The sequence below is a fragment of the Amphiura filiformis genome, chromosome 9 (assembly GCF_039555335.1).
Source record: "Amphiura filiformis chromosome 9, Afil_fr2py, whole genome shotgun sequence".
NCBI lineage: Eukaryota > Metazoa > Echinodermata > Ophiuroidea > Amphilepidida > Amphiuridae > Amphiura > Amphiura filiformis.
This window is the reverse complement of record NC_092636.1, coordinates 22,899,305-22,919,897: the sequence shown is the minus strand read 5'-3', so window position 1 is coordinate 22,919,897 and position 20,593 is coordinate 22,899,305. Positions and strand designations below refer to the sequence as shown.

At 35.5% G+C, this 20,593-nt stretch overlaps 2 protein-coding genes across 2 annotated transcripts in view; one reads left to right on the top strand and one right to left on the bottom strand.

The window, feature by feature from the left end:
• LOC140160756 (solute carrier organic anion transporter family member 4C1-like) overlaps positions 1–4,966 on the top strand; it is an 83,584-nt gene extending 78,618 nt beyond the window's left edge. The window contains exons 8-10 of the mRNA XM_072184056.1: positions 23–219; positions 1,546–1,610; positions 2,367–4,966. Coding sequence (XP_072040157.1) covers positions 23–219; positions 1,546–1,610; positions 2,367–2,602 — 498 coding nt within the window. The 3' untranslated portion in view covers positions 2,603–4,966. The remainder of the gene's footprint in view (positions 1–22; positions 220–1,545; positions 1,611–2,366) is intronic.
• Positions 4,967–9,330: 4,364 nt separating this feature from the next.
• Positions 9,331–20,531, bottom strand: LOC140160752 (methionine adenosyltransferase 2 subunit beta-like). Its single transcript, XM_072184052.1, has 6 exons — positions 20,479–20,531; positions 17,452–17,644; positions 16,087–16,201; positions 14,477–14,629; positions 10,845–11,038; positions 9,331–10,238 (listed from the first exon to the last, which is right to left on the bottom strand). The coding sequence occupies exons 2-6, from the start codon at positions 17,626–17,628 to the stop codon at positions 9,981–9,983; spliced, it is 897 nt and encodes a 298-aa protein (XP_072040153.1). The 5' UTR covers positions 17,629–17,644; positions 20,479–20,531; the 3' UTR covers positions 9,331–9,980.
• Between the last annotated feature and the right edge of the window lie 62 nt (positions 20,532–20,593).

Genomic DNA, 20,593 nt, shown 5'->3' with positions numbered 1-20,593 from the left:
CTACATCTTCTTAATTTTTTAGACAAATGAATATCACAATTGCTCGTGTATTGAAGATAATTTGGCGGCGAATTTGGGTAATTCGGGACTGCCGTCATCTGCCTCTCTGGGACTATGTGGTGAACAGTGTTGGCAATATTACACCTATAGTGTGTTGTTAGCTATAGTCATGTGTACCCTATTGATGAATGGAACTCTGTATGTCAATATTCTCTTAAGGTGAGATATATGTCGGGCTAATATTTGGTGATATACTGTAAAGAGAGAACCGAAACGTAAAGAAATGAAGTGAAGAAAAGGGTAAAATGGAAGTAAATAAACAGTCAAGTGACTCTGTCGTGACGCTAACAATCATGACTTGAACAAACTTTATATATGTGACAGGACACGACGAATCAGCCGTAATGTCGGCCCGGTCAATTTTGTTTTATTTAAAATGGTATATCATTTGACTTCAAATGATATCCAGAAGCAGGGTTATGGTTTGTTGAACTCTGCTCCTTCAACAAAATGGTACCTTTTTCGGTTCTACATGTGTCTCCTTTTCCACATTGCTGGTAATAAAGTCATACTTGGCGGTCATTTCAAATCATCCCCAAGTCAACGAGGTTCAGGAATGTCCTTTCATTGTTAATTGTTGGTTATACATACCTAGACAAATGCATTATTGTAATCCACCACTTGAACAGGATTTAGCCAAAGCTAAGAAGATTATTATCCTCTTCAGCAATAGGATTATTGATTGGTTTAATTGAGAAACATGTCGCGTCTAATTGAGGTACCTATGAATACGATCTTCACGCATATATTCACGCACTGTATCTCAGAATACAATTTGCCGACTTTATGGCTCATTCGTAGTGTATGCTCACATATTTGTCTGTCTGGTTTTTATTTCAATATGAGAAGCGGGTGCGGTAAACCACATCCATATTTTGAAAAGTGATATTATAGACTCATTTCTCCTAATAGACAAACTATAAACTATACAAAATTTAATATTGAAATAACGTTTTAGTCAATATCCGGGCTCCTGAATCATGGTATATCAAGGTGTCATATCATAATAGGCCTCAAATGGCTCATCAAGCGCGATAAACGTGCCTCTATTTATTCATATAGGCCTAGTCATTGCCAAATAAGAACATTGAACTAGAAAGCAATTGGAAAAATAAATATTCTTGGCAACACAATATGTATTTGAACGTACTTTACACTTCGTTTTGTTGGGTGTTACTTCTTTTTGTTTCGTTTCCTAAGTATGATAGGTTATTTTTATATTATTTTATATGACAGTTTAATATTATTAATATCATTTACGGATTTTGAGTAAAGAATAACAAAATAAATTTAATGGAAGTCGTACATTATGGCTTTAAGAAATGGTCATTCCAATACGATCATATATTAGTACATGATTAATAAAACTCCTCTTTGGTCGCGTCGGAGAAAAACTAAGAAAAGATCCATCCATACGACAAGTTCAGAGATAATTTGTTATTAATATTTAACAAATTTGTTATATTGCTTTATCTTTTTCAACAGATGTGTTTTAGATCATTCACGAGATTATGCGCTTGGAATCTATGGGTTCATCGTCCGAGTCTTTGGTAAGTTAAAGCTAGCAATCATATTTTTCGTTATGGTGAATTAGGCCTATATCAAATTGAGCGACAGAATTCCCCTAGCTTCATTATTGCGCAATACGGGGAATTGTGTTTTGCAATACTTATCAAAATTGTAAATTCTGAGATACATTGAACTTGCATTATTGTACGTAAGGGTCATCCCCATGGTTATGGTGCAATAACTAAAATTATTGTTTAAACGTCAAACGAATCTGTTTTGCTATAACTTATAAGTAGTAGGCCTAACGGTTGCCTTTTCCAGAAGTCTATACTTTGAATTTGTTTCTACGCTCACCTGTAATGCGTTTGAGCACTTTTAATTCCAAAGTTAGTCATCTGAAAAATAATACTTGTTATAACTTATAAGTTATGTTTTTGAAGGGTGGAAGATGGCGTTCTGTATGTATTTAGAAAGTTTTCTATTTGCCAATATCAAACTGCCAATATCGCCTTACAATTTACGGCTTGCGACGTTCCGTGATATGAGCCGCAGTGTTGTTCAAAATAGGAGCAAGCTGTAGGCCAAAAGGCAAAGAACAAAAACTGAGTATAATATTTAAAAATAACGACCAATCAGCTAGGAAACGACACCGAGTGGTTTTCAGAAAGGTCCCCAACCCCCCAAAAAAAAAACCCCCAAAACCACCCCCCAAAAAAACCCACCAACTTATCAAAGAAACGACCCTTCGAAATATTTCTTTTGTTTTGACCAATTTTGGATCACAATTTTCTTTTCAGGTTCGTTTGCCGGTCCCATTCTTTTCGGAGCACTCATCGACGACACTTGCATCTTATGGCATGAGGAGTGTGATGAAAGAGGAAGATGTTGGGCATATAATCGGAACCAAATCTCCCTATATATGCTGGTTACTGGATTCTGTGTCAAAGCATTCACTGTATTCCTCTTTGGCATTGTGGTGTATACGTATAAACCTCCAAAGAGTAAGGACGATGAAAATTTAACTTCTGCGTAAAAGGAACATATTTTTAGAGAGAATATGAGAATGACTGGTATAGAACTATAAGTTCAGTAAAATCTTATAATGTTCCTGTATTGTGAGCTTTGTCTTTGTAAGGTTGACGACCAGCAACGCAATCAGGGTATGACAGGAGCAACAAATGTTGCGGCAAAATACACATCGTTTTTCAGAGGCAAACGTCGAGATAACGAACAATGTGGTATGATGACCAATAGTTTACTCTTTAAAAGTAAGTGCCAAGGCCTAAAATGAGTGATTTTCCATATCTTGTATTTTTACTGCGCCCGACAAGTTTAATATTGTTTTAATACTCGAAAAGCAAATGATCAGTGGTGTGAGTTAGTGCGTATATCGTCAGCACAGACATTATTATTGACAGTTATCATACCCGGGAGTTATCTTTACTGAACATTTTTAACGAAACTCTTCTCTATGAAGTAGAAAGCCTGATGATAAGGACGCCAACGCGTTGCCGATATAAATGTTTCTCGCTAATCAGCACGTAACAATAAACAATATGCATTTATTTAGTTCAAAATTTGGTTTGCATGGTTGACCGGAACCCGGAAAGTCTACTTCAGCCAAGACAGCATATACCACAACAAAAATGTCAGTGGTCAATTCCGGGGTCAATCGTGTATTATTGACGGTCGTAACAGTATGATCACTATGATGTAGGGGTGTGGGGATGTGTGTAAGGTGAATAAATGTTTCACGCCTATTGGTTTGTGAAGGGGTGTACATGTAGTATGTACATCCGTCTGAACTTTTGTATGAATTATAAGCTCATAAAATGTGGACACCGTGGACGTGAATGGTTACAAGACCTCTTCCAGAGGGTGTTCCACACCTTTTAAAATAATATTATGCCTAGCCCACGAGGATCCATTCGAAGTATAATGTCAGGTCTACGATGTAGCAATTAATTGCCAACATTTGTGTATAAAAGTCCACGGTTTAAATAAATAGTAACATGTCGCAATTTTCATTCCTCGGTTGGGTTGCTACTTTATACATGCCTGTGTAAAATCCACTGGTCCACGGTTTACGGGCGGATACAAGTAGAATGATTTTGTTGGGGGTGTATGTGGAGGTCTTATACGTAGTGTTTATACGTAGTGCCATAATAATGAGCAGTATTCTAAAGTTCTTGAAAGATATTCATTAGCAGTATTCAAATGTGCCTATAGTAATGATTTAAATAATTTTAAATTATTAATGTTTACAATATAAGTTTTTTCAAGTAAAAGTGATAGCTATTATAGCCCACTAGTCTGTATGATAAATAGGCCTACATGTAATACTTAAAAATAAAAATCAAATTGCTCATAAATAGTGTTGAGTATGGGGAATGATAGGAGTTTTATAAAATTGTTAAAAAGATCGTTTGTAACCTGTATTGAATGTCGATTGCTCAGTGCCAGAAGTGGGTAAGTGCAATAGCTGTCATAATATGTAATTTAGTGGATTGCAATATGTTCACAGGGCAGCTACTGCACCACTTACCCACTTCTGGCACTGAGCAGACGATGTATGTGTGCCAGGAACATACAAACATTGCCCATTTTTGACATTCTTGAAAGTAGCTGTAGCGGATGCAACTAGAACTTTGTCATAGAAATGACTGAGGTGGAAGAAGGAGAGAATTACTGTGTATAAATGGCCAGTTCATGGGGTATGTCAAGGACAGTTCTACTCCCCATTCCAGAAAAATACAACACTAATTTTTTTGGATTAAAATAATATTATCAAGTTCTGCCAAATGAAACATATCTCAATTCTAATCAGTCATTTAGTACTAATTGGAGATAAAAAAAAAGTTCATTATTTTACTAATTTCTTGAAAAAAGAGGCAGAAACATGCATTTTCAGCATGTTTTTTGACAATCAAGCCACAAAAATCACCTTAATTCATAAATTTGGCCAAACAGTAAAATTGAACTTTTATTGCTATTAGAACTAACTAAATGATTAGGATTTAGCTATGTTTCATTTGGCAAAACAGGATAATATTTTTTAATCCCCAAAAATTAGTGCTGTATTTTTTCTGGAATGGGGAGTAGTCCTGACTAATGGACTCAAGAACATCCACCCCTATCGTAATATTGAAAGTATTTACAAATAAACGCACAAAAAGAGGTTGAACGTGAACAGATAAATGACTTTATTTTCAAAAGATATATTATTTTCTTGAGTGTTCTAAACTCCTCTTGCTTTCAAAATATTGTTGTAGTACTGTTAAACTATAATCATATAAACATATATAATTATGCTGATTACTTGTACAATAAGATGTTTTTATGTATATAATTATACTGAAATGAAATGAAATTCACATTTCAAAAAATGAATAGACATGTGACAAATTCATCTGATTTATGTAAATAAAATATGGTATATTATTCAATATACTTAGTATTTGTTATTTAGAGAATAAATGATAGGATTTTGTCTTTTGCCTATACATATCGTGTCATAATGGATGGGCTGGCCAATATTTTGAGTAGTGGATGCCGGCGCAGCGGTATCCACTACGATAAAAATATTGGCCAGCCCATCCATTATGACACAATATTGATAGGCAAAAGACAAAATCCTATCTTTATTCTCATTCTTATTCAGTTTTAATGTAATTTTTGCTAGAAAAACTGCCTTTTTTCAGACAGAAATAAAGTTACTTTTGTGAGGACATCCCGTTGTTTTAAATGAACGAAACCATCACGAATATCTAAGCCACCGAATCGCGTTCTTAGTTCTCGCCGCGTGTATTACGCTGAACGCATTATCGCTGATCATTGAGGAGCAACAAGCGTGCATTTGCGTGGCGCTACGCCCTGACTATTATCACTATCAACTATTGTGAGATATTATACACCAGAAAACCAATCAAATTACGTGAATTCTTTACAAGACGCACCCATTGAATAAGAATTATTCTTAATGTAAGACAGTTGGCAAAGTAGGCATATAATCAAATTAACTTAACATCCAAATTCAAAACAAAGATAAGAACCAATCCAAAACAAGGAAATAAAGAGCCAATTAAAAACAAGGCTATATACAGCCAATGAAAAAAAAACAGTTGCGCATTACAAAAATGAACTGTACAAAGTTATCGGTGCCACTCAAGGTTAATTCATTGCTCACTCCAGTAGCATTGATGTTATCATGAAAGTGGAATCACATGCTATTGAGTGAGCAATGTAAAATGTACATTATATTATTATACTGATAACAGTATCTATATTTGTTGAATATTAACTGTCATGTTTTCATACAAACGCTTTATCCAAATTTCTGTGACAACATCTGCTATTCCAGTTGAAATCTTCACACCCCTGTAGGAGACATGACCTTAATCTTCCACACAGGGAGTGTAAATTTCAAATGGGGTTACCTCAATGGATGATTCCATTTGTAACCTAATAATCATAGACTGTAATTGAGGTTACTTTTTTATATACATCATTGATGAAACCCGGTGATGACACTTAACTATTCTGAGATATTGTACAGTATCCCGACTTTCCGAGTGCACAAAGAACATGCATCTGATTTCAATACAGTTAGACCACAAACTCAAAAACGTTTTACAAAAATAAAGTGTTTAAATGTTGGGTTACGTCATATATACATTTTTCTAATGGGTATAAAAACATTCAGGGGAGAAAAGAACCAGGCATTGCACACTAGCACATTTTAACATGAAATTACAATGGAAACATAACATGTTAGCATTATGCAGTAAGCAGGTAAGCCCGAGAAAAAAACTCTGGACTTACCTGCCTGTGCGGGAACAAACCTTTTAATAACGTTCAAAAACATTTTTGCTGCAAAAAGTTTCTTACATAACATTATTTTAAAACACATAAACGTGTTGACAAATATTTTGCAAAAATGTTTGCCAAACAATATTTTACAATAAAATCTTGACATCATTTTAAATAGTTGTTGTAGTGCTTACACAAAGCATTTTAAAAGCCTTGATGTAACCCACCATTTAGATGTTTGTTATTGAATGTTTTTGACTAAACCCAAAACATGTTTAGGACACATTTTAAAAATATTTTAGTGGTTGCTGGGTATTCAAGTATTTTAATCAAGAAAATTTAATTTAAATTCATACAAATCCAGGCACTTTTCATGATAACCTAGCAAACAAAAAACGTTTTTTCAAACGTTTTAAACAGGTTATATTTTGGGGGTTGGTCCTGGTAAAAACGTTTTGATAACATTAAATGTCGGGTTATATAAAGGTTTTGTATGAAAACACACTACCAAATATTTCTAAAATGTTTTCAAAATGTTTTTGTAAAATATTTTTTGCAAACATTTTGCCAACACTTACATAATATTATGTTAGAATATTTGCAGTTAGTTATTAAAAAAACGTTTTATGCCCTTTATATACCCTTTATATAACCCAACATTTAAATGTTTTCTGGCAATCTTTTCTAACCTTTTACGAATGATGCCGAAAACATTTTGTGTTTGCTGGGAATCTATAGTGCCTGGCCAGCATAGGGTCATTAAGGATCTTTTAACTGGAGAGAATGCCCAAATATAAAATTTGCTTGAAATAGAAAATTGAATAAATCCCCATATTTTATAATGCGAATCATAGAGTGATGGAAAATAAACTGATAAAATTATTCATATAACCCAACATTAATTGAAAACGTGTTGACCAAAACCAAAACACATTTATAACACATTTGTAACATTTTTAAAACAATTTTGTGTTTGTTTGGTATCCATTCACTCAAGAACTCAGCCTGTTCCACTTGAGTGAGAGGGATGTTGAGGTACCAGCTTGCATGATATCTATGAACTGATACCTAAACATCCCTTGCATTATAATGGAACAGGTGGGTCTATAGGTAGAGTTTAGAGATTAATGGCTATGCATCTTGTTCAGCTTGTAATTCAAAATTACATTTTAGAATTTACAAAAGCTGTAAGGTATACCATTTTTCTCTCACACGTTACAATATGTTACAACCCTCCGCAGTAAAATCGCAATGCAGGTTTTTGAAAAGAAACCCATCACATTATTTTCATGCACAAATTATACATAATATGCCTTAGCATTATCACCATTACCAATATTGCAATAATACTGAAATTAACACCACTTGTAAGAGTTATTTATATAGAATTCCACACTGTAAATTGAGAGAGAGCTGCATAGAAAAATGTAAGTAAATTGCAATGTACATGGCAGTTCTTTTTGTACCAGTAGTATAATCTTGCAGCCACACCCCAACTTACATTGTGTCAGCCTCAGGGATGCAAGTCCACATTTGACAAAAAGCCTGAAAAATGGTGTGAGAACGACCAGAATGGCTGTAAAACAGGCTGAAAATAAAAGAAATAACATAAAATCTGGACAACAAAAAAGCCTGAATTCAGGCAAAAGCCTGAAAACTTACATACCTGCATATTCCATATCATTGAGATTTCTGCAAAGTGATGAATACCAGATGAATATAAACCATCCCATATTAACTTTACACAATATATATATGATTCTCTCTTGCTCTATAGATATTGGGCTATTCCATTTAAGATCCACACTACTCCTGTGGAAGATTTGGGAAATATCTTCCACAGGGGGCGTATGAATTTCAAATGCCTAATGTGTTCATTTCATTTGAAATTCATACTCTCCCTGTAGAGATATTCCCAAAATCGTCCACAGGGGTATTGTGGATTTTAAATGGAATAGTCCATTATAATACAATGGGACAGTTTATAATTACCTGGGATTTGTCATTATGAGAAAACCACCACATGGAATCATCCGATTATGTCCGATTAATCGTTACACCTCTTAATCTTGAAAAAAATATACACACATTTGGAAAAATCCTGGGTTTCTCTACTGAAAGTCAGTTTGTACTGAAATTCACTCCCAAAAGGTAATAGGCAGTAATAATATATAAAGCCCGGAGGATAATCTATCCCCTTTGTTATGCAATATGGATATTGTATTGTAGGAAAGAATTTCGGTACAAATTGACTTCCAATAGAGAAACCCAGGATCCACTAATTATAATCCCATGATAAATTTGGGAAAACTCACTACCACAGATTGGACCGATAGTTAAGAATCAGTTATTGTCATATTGGTCGGTTGGCATGACATCACTTAGGGAACAACCCAAAAGTTCGACGAAGCCCTATAAACGTAAGTCCTTTCGTTAGGGAGGGAGGGGGTCAAAAAGTCCAATTAGTTTGTAAAAAGTAGTTAAAACATCGGTCAAAGTTGATCTATTTTTAAGGATTTAATATATCATTTTCAAATTTTAGTATTTTCAGAAGTACAATATTGTCATTTTACTGTGGTTGCTTCAAAATGATTTCTAATCAATAAAGAGCACGGTACTCGCAACCTGCAACTTGTAAGTTCATTTTTAAAGCAGCTGTATACCACACTTTGATTATTTTTTATTTGAAAATCCAGCAAGTCCTAATTTTTTTCGTACCAAAAATCTATGAAGAAAAATATTTTAAATAAATACAATATTTGTTTCTTCCGTAAACGTGAACAATATCTAGCATTGTCATACCCTTCCATGCACAACTCCATGCACCATAGCGACGGCCCCTGTATCCTATGAATACCGGTTGGAATTTTCAATATTTGACACTTACGTTAGAGGGGAGGGGGGAGGGGCTAGCCTTCTAACGAAAGGACTTTCGTTTATAGGGCTTCATCGAACTTTTGGGTTGTTCCTTTACAATAGATTGCTTCATCACACTAGTGTCTTTTCACTGTTCCATCTTGTGCACACTTACATGAAGGGGAAGCTTACTGTTGCATTCAATGGGGGAAAACAGAAAACATGCCATAAAATAAATACCTCTTGGTGAAATAATTCCAAAAGTTTGATTTTTATCAGGGAATCAACTTCTAATAGTTATAAAAGAAAAGCCAAATTGGTATTTTTATGCAGAAAATATTGACTTGAACTAAGAGGCACTGTACAAACTAATGGGATTTCGCAAGGGTGTCCTCTTTGACAGATGTGAGAAATGGGTAAGTGTAATAGATGGAACAACCCGTCCAAGAGAATGCTGGAAAATAAAGCACATTGTATAAAGGAATTGTTTATAAACATACACAATATGCATTTATGTCTGCAAAGATGGAGGGTCATAAAAATATCATTAACTCGTAAGCTTAAGAAAACTGCGACTACTCTATATAATGTGTGCTTCATACTGTTAGTTTGTGGATGGGATTTCTGAATTCTGATTCAGATTGGATACAATCATAACCTCATCCCCCTTTTCAGACTTTTTTCCAACTAAAATCCAGTGGGACTATAATCGGATGATTACAGTAAATCCTACTTTTACCATGCATTTACTTCTTCATGTATGGTTCCAGACACTCCTTTATTCCATCTCTATATGGGGTCCTCTGACCTATAATACCAAATGCTTCTAATGCCGACGTATCTAACTGGCAGTTATAGGGTCTAGGTGTTCCAGTAGGTGGTTCCTTATTGGCTATCAAGTGGTCATGTGACAATCCAAAGATGTCAGCGATGACAGTAACCATACTGTATTTGGTCATCCGTTCTGTGCTACTCCAATGGAAGAGTCCTTTAATTGTTGGATCCTAAAAAAATAAAATTTAAAAATTAATATTCTTTGATTCAATATTTCATATGCTACAAATTCACAATTCAGTTTTATGCAAAATGAAATCAGTGGCGTAGCGTCATAGGGGCACGTAATAGATGTGCCCTTTCAAAATTGCCTTGAAATGGGTGCCCTTCACAGGCTTCAGAATCCTTAATTTGCAGCCTACTAAAAACCAACTTTCAAAATAGAAATAGGCACTGCATTGAGTAACCAAAGTGTGGTGCACATGAAAAATTGACCTTTTTGGTAAATCCCACCTCACACCGATCTGCGCCGATGCGCACATCCTTTAGCGAACATCGTTTCTGGGCATTGCAAGTCGGTGTGACGTCAAATGACAACATTCGTCTTTCTTGCGCCATATGTGATAGTGGTCATAGTCTGAGCTGAACATAGTCTGGTAAATAAGAAAAGAAAGGTCCTACTCGTCGGACTATGTGGGAGATTAAGGTGATGTTTTCGATCCATGGGGGATGCTTTTCACTGACAAAGCCTAATGAATTGTCCAGCACCTTTGCACTTCGTAACTTTTATCAAAGGTGTGTTACAGGTTTATGATGTTTAAAATAATAATAGCTACCTGTAGATGTTTCTCAGCCAGTTGTCTACATACAACAGCCAAGTCTTTGGTATATGTAGGAAAGCGTATTTGATAATCACACATTTTAGCCTGTTTGCTGGTATCTAGTAGTGCTTCAGCCAGGACGGTGACAGCCGATTCTTTCAGGAATTCCACCTGCCCATAGAGGATTGGTACTCTCAAAATGGCAGAATCTGAAATGCAAAGTCCATCATATTAATGTGTGTACAAATGGTAGGTACTAGAGCAGATACTAAACAGATATTACTCTTCCTATATATAATTCCTAGACACAAAATTACATTTGAAAGCAACCCCAATTTTTATCATTCAGACAAGCTCAGTCAGGGGAAAGTTCACCCAGTAGGGAGAAATCTACATGGCCTCCTACTTTTGTCAGTCAGTCAGTGGAAATGCACATATTCTAGGGCAAATATATGGGCTACCAATTATGGACAGGGCTGCCGCTACTCTAGAAGGGGTGCAATTGGCAATAGCACCATGGTTAAAATTACCCGCTCCCTCGGAAAAATACCAAGGCCCAAAACAAAACCCTCCGATTTCACACAATGACCTCAAAATAGATGGTGCAAAGTTATTATTGTCATTCATTACCGTCGTATCTAATATTTTGAACAAATCAAAATGGTATTTTATGTTATTTTATGCCATAAAACGCTGTTAAATATAACCAGTTTTAATCATTTTTGTAACCTACCCTACAAAAAAATCAACCAGGTGAATATAACATTCGCGCAGACAACAAGAGCTACCAATCACAGAAGCGCGACGACATCGCGTGGGCGTGGCGTTGCCATAACGCTGTAGCTTATACACGCACGCCTGAGCGCAGAAGTCATTGTTACGTCCGAGTCATTGTGAGTTATTAATGATCTCCCAATAGTTGGCGGTCAGGCAATCAATTTCTTTTGATTGGATTGCAGGCTTCCCATATATTAATGAGGTTATGAATAGTTAATAAGAATTTGATTTTCTTTTGTCTTAGGCCTGTCTTTTTAGATTCTTAAGCTGTCTGGGAATCGAGATCCATGCCCCCCACTTTAGAAAACCTGGGTATACCACTGAAGCAACTAGTGCATCCCACAAGTGTGTAATTTTGTATAATTATAAGCACATCTTGAAATTTTTTAATCTACCAATGGATCTGGCTTGTGATTGGTCGTCCAGATCTCATTATGGGTGGTCGCCCAGATCTCAATATGGTTTAAAAACCATAATGAGATCACAAGCCAGATCCATTTAAAGATGCATTACATCATGGCAAATTTTAGTAAGCCAGAAATCCGACAATCTCATCCATAGACAACCATGTTAAGCAAGTTAACCGCAATCCAAAGTAAGTAGTCCACTTGGGAAACTAACAAACAGAGGGAATACGGTGACTGAAAAGATCAGGTGTGAAAATCTATCAATTGCGCACAAATCAATACAAATCAGAGTGTTATGCTTAAATGTAATAGCCAGAGTATATTCGCAACGAGCAAGTGGATTTTGGAGAAGTCTAAGAGTTGAATGGACCAAAGTGCATCATTTCGTACTTTAAAATGAGCCATTTTTGTGACCAAACACAATGATGTGTGACATTGTAAATTAGACCAACTGTGTCAAATACAATGTGTTACAATGTGTTATTCTAAACAGTCTTAAGGGGAACATAGAACTTGTGATTGTGAACCCTTTATTATGTAAACAACCCTTATGGAAGTATGTTAGTAGTGAAGTATGTAATTAGTGGTACTGAAGTACAATTAGAGGAATACAACTTCCTTCCAAACTCAACTTTTGGACCCACATGTATAAATGCATCAGACACCCAGCTGATTACTGCACATGCATATTAAACCAATTAAACCATAAACTAGATCAAGTGGAAGCAATGGGAATTTGACAAGGATAAGATTTCCATGTGCTCTAAATCAATGGGCTATTCCAGTTGAAATCCACACTACCCCTGTGGAAGATTTTGGAAATATCTTCCATAGGGGGAGTATGTTTTTTAAATGTAATTGGTCAGGGTTATTAATTTTGAAAACCATACTCCTCTGTATTATGGCTTTACCTATATCTTCTACAACTGGAGTGAGTATTTCAAATGGAAGTAACAGTTACCCGATTTGTCTATTCTAATCTAAACTCATACTCCCTCTGTGGCAGACTTAAGCTAAATCTTCAACAGGGGGAGTGTGGATATTAAATGGAATAGCCCAATATGAAAGTTGCACACCTGATCTCATAAAGAAACTTACAACGAATCCATGTTTAGCAAAATGGCAGACAAGATACAACATTGCCTGTAGTGACCTATATACTACTATTTTCCTGAGGGCCGCTTCGGTAATATCGTTGATGGTGTCTTAAAGTGGTATTCAGAGATTTTGCAGGGATAGTTGACCCACAGTTTGGTAGGAATGTCATTATTAAATGGTACTTCATGCAATTCACAATATAATGTGCCACCAGCAGCTACTATATTGCCAGTCCAATTTTTAACCTCCATGGTCGACATCACCATTCTATATAGCCACCATTGAATTTTCAAGCGAGTATAATAATGTTGAAAACAGTTCCACAAAGGATTCCATGTGATCAATGTATCTACTATCATTGTTTTTAGTGTGCATTCATGTGTTATATCATTATATTGACATTTAAACACACAATGACATAATTATGTACCTCACCTAGGTTTCATTATCATTGAGGTATAGGACTTTATATTTTTTCGGAGAAGAGCAGGTAGGGCAACTACATGTTCATACTACATACTCTGAAAATTTTAGAAAATTCGCACGATTTTTAAAATCACATTTTTGTTCCTAAAATGGGGGTTATAGCGCCCTCAACGGGCACTCTCTCCATAGAGCTACATGACTTTGTAAAGACCAGTTATATAGACAAATGGCCCTAAAATAAAACGGACTTGTGCGAATTTCCTCAAATTTTGCATATGATGTAGATTTAACATCTGGAATGAAATGCAAGTGATGTCGTTGCTGCTCTTCTAAATTCATTTTTAAAATGTCCGCTCCAGACCAAGGTGACCTGTGTATATCTTCTCTGGTTGTATTCGTATTACACAGGATTTGAATGCTAACTATTTCCCATGATGCACTGCATATTTTGGCCTCTCCCCAGCAGCTGGTGGTGCATGATATTCTGAATCAACCAAATTTTGTGCATCAAAAGCTTCCAGAAATGTGCCTATGATGACTGCTTGGTACGCTACCCATAAAGATTGTATGTTTGGAAGAAGCAGGCTTTTAAATAAATATAATGAACAAATGTATACCAATCCTTCTGATATACTAACAATCCTTCTGATATGGGTTGCAACTTATATTACTATATACAAACTGAGAGGCCTAATGGGGACAGCTCATCAGTCCGAAACACCATCAATCCGAACGCCCGTCAGTCTGAAAACCTGTTAGGGTTAGGGTTAACCCTAACTCAAACCCTATAACCCTAACAGGTTTTCGGACTGATGGGGGTTCGGATTGACAGTGTTTTGGACTGAAAAGGAGACCCCGTCCTAAAAGTTTTAATTTAACCAAACAAACATTAACATGTACAAACAAACCATCAGACAGCACCATTTCCAGAGGACTTACTTGGTTGGGTAGCTTGCACTACTTTCTCTCCTTCCACTTTCTGAATTCCATATTTGTTGAGTGGATTTGGTGCATCTCCTGGTTTGTACGGAGGCTTGGTACCGTCAAAGACATAGTCAGTACTAAAGAATACCAGGAAGGCGCCTATCTCAGCTGATGATAAAGTGAATAAAGGAGATTATTAACAAAATGGCCAAATGAATGTGTTGTTGTTGCTAAGGACCGTCGATGAATCGATAATAATCAAAAAATCGGCTATCCAATAATATCAATATCGCCGATATCACTTTCGAAGAAAATCGATATATCGGAGTTGCCGATAATGAAAAAAAAATCCAAAAATCGGGCGTAAGCAGTGTGTTAACTGCCGCAATTATGTCAGTACAGACGTGTTTTGAAATGTAAAAACTTCTAGAATCAATAAGTGTTATTTTAAAAGTTTCTAATACATTTCCATATGCCTAATTCAAATTTTAGAAGCTTAGTGACTTGAATTTTCAGGTCACTAAAATTGGGAGGAAAATCGATTTATCGATTATTATCGATAATGAGTGACCGATATATCGATTTTTTTAAATCCTAACATCGACGGTCCTTAGTTGTTGCTATAAAACTGGAAACCATTAAAGCTATAATGTATGATCTTATATGTGACCCGCTCTGACAAACCAGGAACAAGTTTTTCGACATTTCATGATTTGAATACAAATGTATGCATGAGACAATAAGCTTTAAAATGATACCAAAATTACCTAAATAGCATCAATACTTTTGAAGATATGGATAATTTTGTAAATGAGACCTTGATATTTTTGCCAAATTGCTATTCTGAGTAATGGGCCAATTAGTTTCCTGCCTTACACAGGATTGAATAGGGATTATCATAGTTCCAACTGTTATTTATTGATTAAATAAACTTCTTTTTTAATAAGTTCTATCAAGGATTTGAAAGTCCACTTAGTCCCACAGTCAAATATCATGAAATTAAGAATTTCAAAGTGCCCACCCAAAATGACTTTAAAATAAGCACCCTGGGCGGTTTATGGAATAAATATGGTAAATGGCAAAATTCACACATGTCCAAACTTATGGCATGGAATTGGCCAAATAAGTTGTGCACACTTGACACAATTTCATATTCAGAAGACCCATAGAATTCCACATTAAGGGTGGTCTTACCCCTGGAATTATTGAAACTTTTGGGCCTCATACCTGCTCAATTTTTGGTCAAAAGTATATAAAAGTATACATATTTAGAATAGCAAAGACCTGATAAATTCATCTGTGAGGTCAAATTTGGGCAAAAATGCTCATTTTGGGAGAAAATTCCAAAATGGAAACTTGATCAAATACACCAAAAATATTTAAAATTTGGGTGAAAATTTGGCTTTTTTATGATCTTTTTAAAAAATCCTCAAAATCAGGCTATTTTAAGATTTTTTTGAAAATTTAAATTTTTTTTGGCTATTTTTGTTGCAAATTTCTCAAAGTTGGTCAAAATTAAAAAAAAAAAAAAAAAACAAAAACAGGTCCTAGATATTTATTTATGCATTGTGCATACTCTCACAAGTGGATAAAACCCAATGATTAGTCAAAACTTTCAAAATTACCACAAGTTTTTGCAACTGTCTCTGTAGCTGTCACATTGATTTTCCTTGCTTCTTCTTCTTGATTCTCCACCACGTCTGGTTTCCTTTCAACCGCTGCATGCACCACAACTGCTGGCTATCAAGAAGAAATTACTTTACATTAAACTATGTGGATTATCAAGAGAGGAGGACATTGAAAATATAATTCACAAAGCAATGGGTAAGTACTGATTGAAGTTGAATCAACTTTGGAGTTCAAATTATTACTATATATCAGAACCAAACTCAAAAGTATTATTCCATTGGAAGCAAATTGTATTTGTGAGTTAACAGCAGTGGCATAGCCAGCAGTTTTTCAGAGGGTGGGCAAAGATGGGGCAAAGGGGGGGGGGCAAATGGAAGAGTACACTGTTCACAACGGCAGAGAAAAATATTTTTCTTTCTGGCACCGTGATCTGATGTGGCAATTTTTCTGCAAGCGAGTAGTGTGAGCCTAAACTGGTGGGCCCACTGCAGAATTCTGCATACTTGATTTACATTGATAAGGCATGACTTTCGTGATTTTAACAGTAACAGTGATGGCGTTCCAAGAAAATTTTCAGAGCCACAGAAATATAGTGAGATCTTTAGAATATATTTATTTTTTCACCTCCATCATGATTTTTTTCTGCAACTCTGAATTTTTTTCTGGCACTGCTGGTACCACAGCACTGTGGATTTTGTAGCCCTGCTATTCACATTAAGGGCTGGGGTATGAACATTTGGACAGTATTTATTTTGGGACATGTCTTTCTGATATAAAATAATTTTCATTTTTTGAAAATCACAATATAATACAAATTTTATGACAAATTATAAAAATTTGATATTTTTCAAATTTTTGATATATAACAGTCCTCGAAATAAATCATATAAATCTAATGATATATTCTTAAAGTGTATGTAGCACGGAGGAAAAAGCCGACGGTCAATTGAAAATTTTGACCTTTCATATTGAAGATATGGATTTTTTCCCAAAAAGACCTAATTTTTTTTGGTGTTTTGGGAAAAAAATCCATATCTTCAATACTGAAAGGTCAAAATTTTCAATTGATCGTCGGCTTTTCATCCCACCTACATACTTTTCAAGTATAAATCATCAGATTTATAAAGTTTACTTCAAGTACTGTTAAATATCAAAAATATCAATTTTCAATGATTTGCCATAAAATGTGTATTAAATTGCGAATTTCAAAAATCAAAATTATTTGATATCAGAATGACATTCTTCAGTATTCAGAATGCAATTCGATATGTCTGATGTGCTCTAATGTCCCAAAATAAATACTGTCCAAACGTTCATACCCCAGCCCATAAGCACAGCAACATATTTCAGTTTGTTCTTACCTTGAACTCTTTAAAGACATTCCTAACAGCCTCGCCATCTCTTAAATCTACTTTTTTCAAAGCACCTTCTGCTCTGGAATAAGCTAGTCCTAAAACATCCCATGACTGCTTGGTGAATTCAGCTACCAATGCTCTACCAAGCATGCCAGATGCCCCAGTAATTATCACTTTCTTCATGTTTACAAGCTATGTGCTGAAATATAACAAGGATAGTAAACTTGCAGTATTAGCATAATAAATCTGCAAATAATAGCTTGCATTTAACTCATCCCATGGGAGGGACACTCTATCATGCTGACCCATTTACGAACACCCCACCGCCTTGACATAAAGGGCGACATGTCAAAATGCACCCAACAATGTAAGACTCCAGTTGCTGTTAACAACAGTGAGCTGATAGTTATCGCAATATTTTGGGACATTCCTTAAGGCAGGTTAAATCACCATTCCACTTGTTACATTCTGAATAATTGGTAAAAATCAAATCAGGCACTTAAGTATTAGTACATCATTTTCATACAATACAACATACTTGAAAGAGTACTAGCCAAATTCTTTCTATCTCATTCTTGAACATAGTCCTGCATTCCCGTAATACATCCATCTCAATTTTATTGAACCCTTCTATGTCAACAAAATGGAAATCTTCCGATTGCTCCACGGACCACTCTTCAGTGAAGGCTCACCAGCATTGATCTCTAGGAAACCTGATATTATGACTTCCAGGTTTCACTAGAACTGGAGGCTATATGCCTGGACCGCAATATGGTTATTTAAGTTATCTGCCCCTCTGTCAGCAATGACAGCTTGACAAACTGAGAATAGTACAGGGCACAATCTGAGAACAGTCCCATTCCTACCACCAACCTTCTTCACTTGATGACTTGCATCAATTTTGCTACAATATCAAAATTGTATGGTATATTGCCTATGATTGTACTTTCTTGTGGCAAATGATCTGTCATACTCTCCTTGAATCTCAGAAAAAAGTGATGAAGACCTTGCACTCTGGTGATTGGGTGATTATCTTCTTAGGGATGGGAGATGCAGGTACTTCCACTGAATGGATTCATAATTCCAGTGATTATGTTCAGCTCAGTTCCTTAAATTGTAACTCTCGAGATATGTCCAGGAATTTCTTGTATCATGCATATATGACTCCAGTTTTAATTTACATTCACATCTGTCAGCAGGAAGAAATCTTTGTTCTACACATGATTGGAAATCACACATTTGTAACAACTTTTAACTGACAAAATAATTATGATATGAACACAACTTAATGGACATGGTACGTATGATTATGAATGTGTCACCCAGGTTGTCAATATTAATAGTATTTTATTATACCAGATATATTTGCAAACTGAACCCTGTAGTCACTGCACCGAGTGTTCTACCACTTGGGAACAAGTCCTCAAACGTTCGAAACTTGTCATTGGCAGACTTAGACTAGTGAAACGGACAGTGAATTAATAAATCGCAAGCCAATGCTAGTCCTAAACCTTAAACATCATTTTCCGAGGCACGGAAGTACACCAAATTGGTGTCGGGTGACCTTTGACATTCTTTTGTGGCGAGTGACATGGTCTTTCAATTCATGCTAAGACCGAGTGTCCTTGACACTGACAGGCTTGACTATGCTTCAGTGGTCAATTGGACAAGCGGCTAGGGGACGCAGGGGTAACCTTGTCAATCAATGGTGATTCTATTGTCCACCTAAAGTTCAAGCCGATGACATTACCAATACGTAGATCCATGAAGGCATGATCATTCCAATCGATAGGCAAGTATCCCCGAGGCACCAAAATAGATCGATCTGTATGGCAGAGGACCACTGTGCAAAGTTGACCAAGTTTAACCACTGATCTCTACAGAAACTATCACAATGTTAAATAATGATGATATAAAATAAATATTAAAATTTTCGACTTTAAGTTATAAAGTTAAATAATATTCCCACTTTTTTGTTAAATCATTTGGCCATTTATATTTGCCTTTTTAACCAAATAAAAATAAAAAGAACTCATTTTCACTATAGGCTTTTTGTCTCGCAGCTATACCAACCGCATGCAGCGGCTTTTTAATTAAAGTACAAAATCGCAAAGCGCATTTTAACATTTTTCTGCTAAATTAGGTTGGTATTGCTTATTTTATTAATTATTACACAAAATCAAATGATACGAGAAAGCAATATTGTATATAAATAAAGAAATAACAAACGCGTTTTCAACAGAGACAAAAATGTAGGTATTTTCGTCTTAAAGCAAAACCCCCCCCCCCAAAAAAAGTTGCTGTTCGCGAGGATATTATTAGGCCTACCGGTATGTTACAAATTGATATTTAATTAGGCCTAGGCCTATGATAAAAAAATGTTTACAATTTCTTTAATTTAAAAAACTAATGTTTTCATTATTTTATAGTATTATTGTTTTTTTCTGGGGTTTTTTAATCGTAGTCCTAATCATAAAAAATAAATTAAGTCTTATGACATCTTGTTGCTGAATCCAGGTACCTGGCTGAATCGTAAAGTATTAAAGCGTGCCACCATAGCCAAGGCTTAATTCTACGATCTTGATCAGTTATCGATATACATCGATCACTTATTGGATTAAGTATTGGACACAATAGATGAAGTATTTGATTGACATGGTTACCCCTGCGTCCCCTAGCCGCTTGTGTCAATTGGTCATGAAAGAATTCAAAAGATAACCTCTGCCCCAATAATCCCAAGCTATTGTCTGAAACTGTACCTCGGAAAATGTATGGTAAGAACTCAGTCCTCAAATGATAGCCATATAACGACCAAAAGGATAAGTGACTGACTATCATTGAGGACTGAGTTCCGCAGTCTAAGCCAATGCTGTATGTATCATGCATGTAAGCTTAAAAGATAATACAAGTATTTTATGGCTAGTGCAGTTGAACAAAGTGAAGATTTTTTTTCAATATTGTTTTTAGCAATGTGAAACAGAAAAATAAATGTGATTTTACGAATACAAGTGTAGATTAGGGCAATAATTTTACCTGATTTCGTGGCAAAAATAGATCCAAACCTGATCTAAATGGGTAACCACAGCTCGTCGTCAACTGGTGATTGACACCAAGGGCGCACACCACTAAATATCTATGTCAATTATTT